The sequence below is a fragment of the Aulonocara sp. 'chitande type north' Nkhata Bay genome, linkage group LG13 (assembly GCF_057382095.1).
Source record: "Aulonocara sp. 'chitande type north' Nkhata Bay isolate Kocher_YH1m ecotype deep benthic linkage group LG13, A_spYH_male_GT1.1, whole genome shotgun sequence".
NCBI lineage: Eukaryota > Metazoa > Chordata > Actinopteri > Cichliformes > Cichlidae > Aulonocara > Aulonocara sp. 'chitande type north' Nkhata Bay.
In genome coordinates, this window is record NC_141356.1 from 27,818,187 (window position 1) to 27,829,576 (window position 11,390).

An 11,390-nucleotide genomic window follows, 5' to 3' on the forward strand; every position below is an offset into this window, starting at 1 on the left:
TTTCTTCCTCTGTGAATTTTGCGGGTAACTTCTGGAATCCTTCAAAAGATTTGCAAATCAGAGAGCTTTTCCATGTACTGTAGAATAAGCAGATGTAAACACTTTCAGTGGAAAAAAGTATGCGAGAGCACCAGATCTGTGTGCACTCGCATCCTCGCCCTGCCAATTCAAACAGTTCGTAAGTCTGATATTTCATTTCGCTCCAGGAGATTATTGTTGTGCAGCACAACTTTTCTCTTTCTTCTTCAGACCACAGTGACGAGGGAGTGTCTGCATTTTTGACCACCTAAAACGCTCAGCGGGGCAATTTCCACCGTCCCTTGAAATTTCGAGCGGTGACAAACTACAAAGCATTTTTAAACTGTTATGTGTAACTGCCAGCGTGGCTGAAGGTACGGATCTGAAGCAAAGTCAGTGTCTTAAAGTAAAGCTAGGAAGTGACACACCCATGCACACGCAAAAATTAATAATTGACCTAGGTTAACTTTTCCACCTTGCAGCTTTTATTAAAAACTAGTTTGACTCAGGAGGGCAGCGTTCAGCGCGACCTTCTTGAAGTGGCTTTCTGTGACCCCTTTGCCCTCTCATGCACACATTTACACTCATGCACAACAATATTTCATATTTTCATGCTCGGCTTTTCATGATGAATAACCACTAAGTGGAGTTTCATTGGCTCCACATCTGGGAACCTTTACAGCTAAGGATGGCGGGAACTTGCACTCCAAGTTAAATGAGCGCACACACTTAGCTCGTCCCTTGTTTCTATGTCATTCCTTTCATTTCATGTAACAAATCTTTATTCATGTGTCAAGGTGTCGGTTTTTTGTCTGACATTGTGGTTGAAGTCAAAACCCCAATGGAGTTTTTGAAGGCCACGCTGAATATGACTTTCATATGTCTTCTCCTGTCTTCTACATTCCTCAACCTCTGAGAAAACGAGAGCAGCGCTGGCTGTGCGATTCATACCAAGGTGCTGAGTAGCCTTTTGATTTCTCCTAAATTTGTATTCTTTTTGAATATTGTGCAATTTTGTAAAACTCAGTTTTGCAACACTGGCTTTATTTCATTGTCACATGTCTTTTTTTAATCATTTAATCTTTTTCTTTTCTCTTTTTCACCTTTTTTCTTATGTGAACATTGCTGCGTAGGGACTTTTTATGTGCAAAATTGCAGTGAGTCATAGCTGATTATATCTGTGCCTTTCTCTTAGAAACAGTATTGAATATGTGAGACACTCTGGCACTGAAGGTCTCTGTGTGTGTTTATTTAGGCTGGGTGCCCAGCTGGCCTCAAGTACTAACATGGCACTAAGGAAGATCATTCATGTAAATCTTATAATTATCCCGATAATCATGCTGCTCTGTTCCACTTCGTCAAACTTCATGTGAGGATGTATTAGTGCTTTAACACAACTCATTTATTTCCCAAAAGCTTTTGTTTAATGACTATTTGCAGTAACCTCTTCAGATGCTCGTATTAACCATTCTGTTTATTAGAAACAACATGTTTTATATGAATCACCTGGCTTTACTAGATTTATGCGATACCCTCACACAATTTTTCCACCTACATTTTCCATTTCTGATTAAATAAAATCTAAAGTTAAACCATTCGCTGTTTGCAGTACTCCCTACCCCCATGGTTCCAGTCACAACACCTGCTTAGTTAAACCAGTGGGTGTTGGCAGCGGTCTCGTAGACACAATGAGTTATTAACTATTACAAACAACTGCTTTTCATTAAGGACAATTTCACAATTGAGCAGATTCCTGTGCAGCCTACGTAGATCAGTTAGTGATAATGTAGGCAGACAAGATGAGCAGGTAGTTAAATAATAATGACAGAAGGCAAATAATGTATGAGCTACTCGTCTTAGATTGCGGAACTGGCAGAGCCTTAGTAAATATGTTTAAATGATCCACTTTGTAATACAGCGTCTCACACAAAGACTCTAGGATGGAAATCTCCGCTGTGTGACTAAAAACTTAAACACTAGATAAGCTCCCTTATCTTCAAAGTACTGCGAAGTTTCCACCTGCAGATCCCTGCAGTGAAACCAGTTAAGATAGCGATTACATCTGATTTACTTATATTCCAAACTGTAAGTTGAAATAAAGCTACTGCTGACTCATATTTTCTCACATTTAAACTGGATTTCAAAGAAAATCAGTAAACACAGTGAATTGGGTTGTTACCTGCATCTTGCATCCCTTTCTCTCTCCCTGATGTTTCTATTAGCACAACACTCACATTAGATACACTACCTCGCTCAGCCTTAAAGAAGGCCCCATGTGGGAAGTTAAAAGTTCACCCTTTTTAGCGCTAATGCTTTCCTAATAGTCGCTTGTTGAGTTAATAGTTAAATAGCTGGCAGGATCATTGTCCTTGCCTTTCATTTACCCTCGCGAGTAAAGCCAAACACATGTTCTCTCATCAAAGCCTTACATTTAGCCTCTGACCTGCTGGTACTGTAAGACTGCAGCAGCTGTGTGTCGGCCCTGGTAGAGCTTGCTTTACATTTGATTATAAGAGTCACTCAAATGAAAAGTGTGTATGTGTGCATCAGTGGCAATGAGACTTGTGACATGTACAGGAATCAAACACCCATAGTATTTCAAAGATTTCCTTTTTACTGACCAGATGTATACATGTTTGATAATAAAAAATTAAAAAAAACAACACTGGATGGCTCAGTTGTGAGAGTACAGTTCCTTCATTTAAATGTTTGGATTTAATATAAATGCATAAAAGAGTACAAAAATAAAACATTTGTATGAGATAAATTTTACATAGGAAGAGGAGATTTAAATGAGTAAAAGGGTGGAAGAAAAAATCAAACCAGTTAAATTCAGTTACACATTCAATGATCACAAAAGAGTAGAAACAGGACGATAAACTGTTTTAAAAAAAGAAAAGAAAAATACAGAATGTAGTGTTTAAAGTTAGTAATAATACATTTTTTTGCTAAAACATGAATACATCAGGTATAAAGTGCATTTCTATCTGCATGACAGTTGTAGGTAGTCAAATCTATATACATATATCCATTGCCAGTAATGGTAGTATTTGTTCTACTGCAGCCCTCTGTGTTACCAATTGTTTTTATTACTATTTTAATTACCTTTTTTGCACACCCATGTTTGGAAGTGGTATTCACATTGAGAGGCTATTTTGATCAGTGTCACAATTTCTTCTCACAATTTCTCGGTAACTAACACAATTTTATGATTCTGGTAAATCTCGTCTTATTGGCTGCTCATTAAAACACAGTTTGGAAACCAGATGTTGAGCTTTTACAAAGAACAACAAAAAAAAGAAGAAAGAAATAAGACGCAGGCGCATAATCAGCCGCAGAACAGCTGTAGGAAATGCTGCAGCTCTTTCTGCATTAATTTCCATCACAAAAACATTGTATTGCTATTTTTATAGGGGTTTTCAGTTGGGGGGCAGCTGGCATTCACTTAAATTCCTTGGTGCCAATTAACTTAAACTGATTATTTATTTTAGAGGAGAACTTATACATCAATTTGTGTAATCTGAAATCTAACATGATCAGAATAAACTGATCCACAGACCACAAGACTGTGCTCCTCACAAATGGGATGCTCAATAAAGTTTGATATGGAGGAAACCTTCTAGCTAAGACACGTCATCCCTCTTTAAGCCCCTTCACGCTGGGTGGGGCCTTTGCTTTTTTCCTAAATAACGGAGAGGCCAAAGGAAAAATCTCCAAAAATAGCTCTTTACTTTTAAAGTCCATTAACAAAATAGTATTTACACTATGGCTTAGGAAAGTATACACTCATAGATATAATAGCACTTTGCACTAATATTTTGTTAAATCTATAAGTGGTGAAATGAAGTGGTGAAGGATGCAGCAGTGCTAGGAGCATGGTGTTTATGGTGAAGACTTTGAAGCTAATCCATGCACAAGGCTGCAGCGTGTCAGCTAGAGTAAGTGCTGTACAATTTAACACATGATCTGGTATCATGTTACATATCTGCGATGATGTGGTCCAAATCCTCAGCGGTGGCTCGGGAGGATTTCTGCAGGCATTTTAGTTGCCCTGTTTGGTTTTCTTCATCCTGGAAGGGAAAAGCACATTTGTCATGAGAACAAAGTAGACACGGGAACTACAACGTCAGAATCATATGGCTTTTTGGTGCTGACTGTTCACGCGGTCTATATATTTGACACTCTATATAATAGAGTGTCAAAACACAACAAAAGATAAATGCACGGTAACTTGTGAGTAGTAAACACCAAAAGTGGAAATTAATGAGCATTTAGTCCAGTGGCACAACTCACGGCTGATTTCAGTTCCAGGTTATCAAGTAAAAACAGCTGCTTCGTGTTTAGAAAGCCGAAATGTTTTTGACTTGTAATCATGAGCTAACCATCTTAGCAATAATAAATGTAATTTGATTTCTGCATTCACTTTCAGTTGGCCGGTCAATTAGTGGGCCATTCTGAAAATGTTATGTCTGAAGATGTAATTTTGCAGAGCACTGACGTGAAGCAGTCTCAGGGCGATGATGCCAAAGGATAAACAGGATATTAACAGCATAAGCACTTGGAACTCCAGTGGGTTCTTTAATTATATCTGCCACACTCGTCAGATACAAAAAGGCAATCATCATTTAGTTTACAAAAGTAACGCATGGCTTATAATCGTGTGCATTTCTACACATTACAAGCAGGTTTATGCCTCCTCCTCTATGACTGCATGTGTAAGTGGAAACACATTAGATCTGACTGATTGTAAACAAGCAACATGCACTCTACATGCGCTATTTTGTTATGCAGAGGGCTGTTCACGCCTCATCAACCCGAGGGCTCCACAGTCATCCTTGAGACAGGCCGTCTGACTGCTAGACTGTGGGCGGATCTGTCAGTGTGTATTGAGTGTGTATGTCACAAGCTGGATTAAATGCCGTAGTGCGTTTAGTTTTCTTTACATGAAAAGACGGGAATCCACATGTGACATTCCAAAAACTCTTTTATCCGCCTCCATCGCACAGTGCAGGGTTTGTTTCGTTCTTTAAATAACAGACATGGCAACTTGATCCCTTCTATAAACTTTGTTGTACCAACATCTTTCAGAAAAGTGTCTGCTTCCTCAGGGAAGGAAGGAGACAGTGACTTTTAACGCCACCAGTCTCAGTATGAATTTAACTTGATTGTGCAATTCAGAGTTGCATAAGGTGACAACGAATCCCATCATATTACATTATTTTTACAAATTTAGAACGTTATCTTTATCTTTACTCTCCGATGTAACGTTTAATGCACTAAATGTCCTAAACTCTAAACAGCATGCAAGTGTGCCGTGTATAGTGTAAATATATTAAACTGCATTTGCTAGACTGTGTTCCAGTATGAATAGTGATGACCAGGAACAAACCTGTAATAGCACTTAAGAGCAGATTAAGTGCACCCACACTTTGTATGTGAAAGTGGAAACGCTCTACTCCCACTTGGTCATGTACCAGCATGTTTTGACTTTGGGTTCCAATATAAATTGGGCAATTGAGAGCTTTTACTCCCACAATAGTCTATTGGTAAACATCCAAATGCGCATTTGCGCCTTTGGATTTGTAGATTCTTTGCTTTAAATTTCTATAGAGTGTAAGTGAGTATATCCCACTTGTGCCAACAGATTTGTTAAAGCCAGACGGGATTGTGTATTACAGAAAAATGACCCCATGACTAAAATCTGCTGGATTTGCTGATACTTACTTGTTGAGAGCGTTCTTCAGGTACTGCTGCAGCCACCGGATCTCAGGGTTCACGCACACCTCCTTGTTTGACTTCAGCTTGGCACTGATTAGAAAAAGGATAAGATGAGGATAAAAGCTTGAATTATGCATAATCATTAACAGTGGGTATCTTAACACACTGTTATCAAACTGACTGAATTAACACTGACTTGCTAGTTTGATACTTGCAGCGAACCTCTTAACAGTAGTGCCTTAATTTGTAAGTGATGCTGCTACAGAAATTAATATGCATTAATATTGATAAGATACTGACCCTTAAGGTACTTTAGTGTTAGGTCAAATTAGAATATATTGCAATGCGCAGGCTACTTTCTAAAGCCATGATAGTCCTGTGGTTATTTAAAGAATGGGCTACAACCATATCATATGTCTCCATGTGGGGGACCATGCCTCATTTGGCAACAGATCTTGTTTTAAGTAGCTTCAGACATGTTTTATGTCTCTTTATGTAAACTTGTAAGATATGGCAATTTTATTTTTCCATGCTTCTGAAGTTCTAATGCAACTGACCCTTTTTCACCGATGTTGCCACACACTTTCATGTATGGATTTGCACTGCACAAGCTGTGCCGACGAATGCGATCTCAACTAAAGGTTGTATGAACAGTATGAAGAGAAAACGCTGCGTGACAAGCAAATGAGAAGCAAACCCAGTTACAAAACCCACGATTATTGCTTCCTGGTTAAAAAACAAAACTGTATCCAATTTCCACCACCTTTTCACATTCGGACCACTTCCTGTGGATGCGTCAGTGGGCCAGTTGCAAAAAGAACGACTTGTTTTCTGTGAATGAGCGAGCGAGTGACTGAGGGGCGTGTATGTACACATTCATGCATGATTCCTTTCTCTGGCTTGTCACCCTGCAGAGATTGATGGTGAGAAATGTCCGAACTAGGAGGAAACCTGTCTAACGTTTATATGGCCCAGACAGAAAACGTGCTGCCTGGAGAAGTCAAAAACAACACTCACATCACTTGGAAGGGGCAGTTGGGTGTGTGGATGAACCTAAGTTCTCGGATGTAGTTTCGTGGGACGGTGTTGACTGTTGAACGGCAGTAGCATCTCTCCACCAGGCTGATGGGCTTTGCTGAGAAAGCAAAAGAGAAGTTGAGTATAACAAAACTATTTTAAAGTAAAGCAAAATTTTAACAAAGCAGTAATTCAGATTAGATTAAATGAAATATCATTCCTGTATGAAATGACATACACTTATTGCAATATCACAAATTCCACCAGCAAATAAGATAAAAATACAGCAAGTCTTTAGCCTATCAAAGCACAAAGTAAGCATGCACCAGCCCTCTGATTATGAACAAATAAATAATATGCCCCCTGCAGTGAAGTATACAGAGTCTTTTGGATTTAAACCGTTTGATTTTTATCCCTCCATTCTACTTGTTTATCTCTTTCCTTGCCGAGAAGCCTACAGTCAACACTGCCAAATAGGACTAACAAATGACACTGACAGATGAAAATTCCATATTTAAGCTTTACAAAATCCAGTTTCTGCTCATCCCACACAGCAAACAGAGAGACTGAGTACATTATTAGCGGGGGTTTTACACCCACAAACACTAAGCTCTTTCAAACATCATTGTGTACTGTGTGGTCCCTGCGTGATGGATGTGCGCAGTTTCCATTGGAGCCTCACCTTTCAGGTTCCTACACTGAGATGGTCACAGTTGATTAATGTGGAAAAATAAAGATAATCTTTTTTCCCCGTTTCGTTACGTCTAAAAGCGGCGTTGGAAATAGATAAAGCAGTCGCGCCGATAGAAGTTAGTTTTAGCCCAAATACCGTTTATACACAGTTGTTTTACTTGTCAGTAAATTGTTTTAAAGCGACACTGGCAGACTGTAAGTCACAGATGGTGAAACCTGCCCCAGTGGATTAAACTATGCTAATTATTTTTTACACCTGATTACCATGATAAAAGAGCGCAACACCTTCAAGTTGGGTGATTGATGTCGCCACTAGCTGAGGTTTGGCTTCTAGAGACTTCATTTGTGGCTAATTAAAAGAAAACAAAGGGAAGGACAAACACACGCTGATCACTGATCCAGCGGGGAAATTCCTATACGGCAAGAGCCACATGTGCAGCCTGCCGTGCTTTACGCACGGCGAAAAATGCACTCTCCCTTCTTCAATGAAAAAAAAATGCATGAAAGATTTATGCATTTTAAAAAATGTAAATAAAAATGTAAATTTTCAGGTCCAATTTACGTTTTTCCCCCCTTTTTCCCCACAGTATTTGCACTCCGAGTGCACGCAATTGGAATTTCTCATCTGATGTCGTGCTCAGATTTTTGGCAACTAATATTATAAATACACACTGATTTACAGTAACTGTATTTAATGTAAAATAATTAGTAACAAAAAAGTATTTAAAAAGAACTGTGGACGTACTGGACCCCGATAGAGTTGCAGAACTCTATCGGGATAATTATTTATAGAAATACTATAGACATCCAGGGTCGCAGCTTGTCTGGAGCCTATCCCTGCTGTCTGGATACGCGGAAGAAATGATGGATGAATGGATGAATGAATGGACTACAGACAAGACAAGTCAACAGGTGGACAGCGTAAAAGCAAATATGTTGCTGATACTTACCTCCAATACGCATCACAGCTGCAATACAGTCTAAACAAAATCTGAAGCAACATAAAACAGCAACCCCGAAAATGAATCCATACCTTGCGCTGGAGGTGCATATATCATCACCATGAGTACAGCCACGACCGCCAGTAGTTTCACATCCATTTTGCGTTAATGTCAAAGAGTTCCGAAACTGCTCAGAGTAAAGTCCAGAGGAGTTCTGACAGACGGGGCACCGGCGGAGTGTTAAATTAGGCACCACTGCGTCAAGCTACCATAAAGAAATGGTGTTTCCGGTCACCAAGGACCCGTTTTTTACTTTAACGGATATTTATGAAGTAATAAGGCGTCAAATTGTAACAAAAATCACTTTCAGAAAAAAACACGTCATAGATGAGCCGTCGTTTTAATAGATCTGTGTTAAATGTTATATTAATTACTTTGTCGTGATTTTATTTTGTAGGAGCTTTTTATTATTTCCGGTGTTTTAGGAGGATTTTCGGATAGACCCCCAGGCGCGCGCAAGTGTGCACATGCCTCTGACGAAAGTGTTTAATGAAAGTGTTCTTTTTTTTTTCTTTTTTTTTTTTTACATGTCAGAAGATTTGGCAGTAAGCTGATTGGTAGCTGTTCATTTATTTCCTAAAAAATACGGGTAGGATCCAAAGTGTACCTTCAAGCAATTGGCACGATTTCTTCTGCACTGTCCTTAAAGCTGCTGCTGAAAAGAAAGAGAAACATTTTTTTGTGCATGCTTTTTTCATGCTTCTTGGTTTTTCATGTTATAACTGGTCATCGCAGGGACTTTACTGACCCTACATAAATAAAAGTGGGAAGAATTTGCGTGACTATACACTAATGTTTCCAAAAGTAAAAAATGTGGTGTAGAAAGAGCATACAACACTTTTGGCCTTTTGGAGAATGTGTGGGTGTATACGCCTAGATCTGAGAAATTTATTCCTATTCACATGTTCATCAAATGATACCTTATACTAATGCGTTAACACCATAATTACCTTTTTAGATTGTTTAAGTTAAATACACACAACTGAACTCCATGCAATTCCACTAAGTAAATAGAAACTGCAGACAACCAAAGCTTATATTTACACAGACTGAGGTTGTGTTTTGAGACATTTTTTTCAGAATCTCAGAGCAACATGAATAATGTGACTAAGTGGTTGGTTTTGTATTTTCTATTCTTTCTTTTTTCAGTTATTGCAGACATATCCTCTCATCACACCAACTGTGGGAAAGCAAACCACCTGCTGACAGCACACTTTATCATGAAAATGAGCGAGGAATAGAAGATGGTTGTTCAAGGAGAATAACTTTGTTTTGCGCTTGTTTTAACTCTCTAGCCGGTATCGTAAGTAAAAAGGACAATTCCTCTGTTGTGTTGGCAAGATCTGCTTTATGACCAAAGTGTTTGTGACAATAAAGTCCTGACATAACCAATACTTACCCTTTTTGTAAACTTGTTTGTTCATAATTCTGAGACATTTTTGTTAGATTTGTTGCAGGCTGTCTGTGTTTTGGATCTCATGATGAATGAAGCCATGGATACCAGACGCACGGGAGGAGACGCACGGAGGGTAAAATTAGCTGACAGCTGAAAGGACATATTGACTTCTCTCACAGGCCACAAAGGCTAACTCCAAGAGTGCATGTTAGAAAGACAGAGTAGGCAGAAAGTAAAGAGCGTTGCACGAAGGCCCTGATATTTCAGTAAGCGTCCTCTCAGCTTGGAGTGAAGAGTTTCAGATCAAAGTGCTCACCTCATCAACCTTGCTTGTTCTCACACAGGATGCCTGACATGTCGCTACAATCTACAGGTTATGCTCACTTCACTGCACTTTCCTGTGAGCCTGCACAAACAGCAAACGTGTGCAGCGGGGTTTGCGCAAGCACACAGGCAAATGGAAGTCATTTGTCTCAAGCACAAGTACATACACATGCTCTCACATCTACTCGGTCTATGCGCATAGTTCAGGCTGTCAGTGGGGGGCAACCTGTGACATGTCATGGGAGAGAAGTCAAAGCACATTCAAGTATTCAGACGTTTCTCAACAGTAAGCAAGATTTACTTTCTTGGCCAGAGGTGAATGGACTATAATAGTGTGGTTACATAAGCAGATTTGGCAGAACATCTGCCCAATTGTTTTGTTTTTTTCACATTATCTGGCTGTGTTTTCCCGAAATGAAACTTTTCTTTTTTTTCTCAGCATATGCAAATGTTTATAGAAACCCTTATTAGGGTACGGTTTCTAAAAATGAAACAGAAAAAAGGTCTCACATTTCTGGGGTCATTGATTCACATGATTGTGAATGATAAATGGGCTGATAGTTATATAGGGGTTTTTTTACTCTGAGCACTCAATGCACTTTTGTTTCTAAACTTGTCTAAAGCTCACACGTTTACACTCACAGGATGTTCAAGATGTTGCCCAAGGATACTTCGATTTGCTCCAATCTGTCCTGACCTTCCAATTGGTGAACGCCGCGCTCTACCTCTAATGGCTATAGTGGTCGATAGTGGTTTGTATATAATGCACACACATGTCTACCTGCTATGTGTTATTCACACCTGTCCAGCATCCAGTAACTTTGAGTTGCAGCATAGTCTTCTGTAGCCCATCTGTCTGGTTTGGCAGGTCTCACTGTAGGGGTCCATCTGCTTTCTTCGTGAGTCGTATCTTACTGTACTCTCAAAGAATAAGGTAAGATGGAACAGTTAAGGTTTTTCTCTGAAGTTGTGAAGGCAGGTGTCCTCCAGAGTTTTTGTTTTTTTGAAGCCTTGAAAATGTCACATGTCTCATAAATGTCTAAATACAGTTTACATACTTATCCCTACGTCACATACATACACACTGTTTATTCCTCGCCTACTGTGCCAAATCTCCTGATCTCTAGTCTCATCAGCATAACACTTACAGAACAAATGTTTAAACATACTCGTTTAAAAGGGGTCTGTATGCTGTTGATGATAAGTAGGAAAAATGCAAGTCT

General features: G+C 39.3%; 1 protein-coding gene across 1 annotated transcript; it reads right to left on the minus strand.

Annotated features, from left to right (window-relative positions):
* Positions 1-2,611: 2,611 nt before the first annotated feature.
* Positions 2,612-8,638, minus strand: cxcl12a (chemokine (C-X-C motif) ligand 12a (stromal cell-derived factor 1)). Its single transcript, XM_086259647.1, has 4 exons — positions 8,480-8,638; positions 6,754-6,871; positions 5,743-5,826; positions 2,612-4,088 (listed from the first exon to the last, which is right to left on the minus strand). The coding sequence occupies exons 1-4, from the start codon at positions 8,544-8,546 to the stop codon at positions 4,061-4,063; spliced, it is 297 nt and encodes a 98-aa protein (XP_086115773.1). The 5' UTR covers positions 8,547-8,638; the 3' UTR covers positions 2,612-4,060.
* Positions 8,639-11,390: the final 2,752 nt, after the last annotated feature.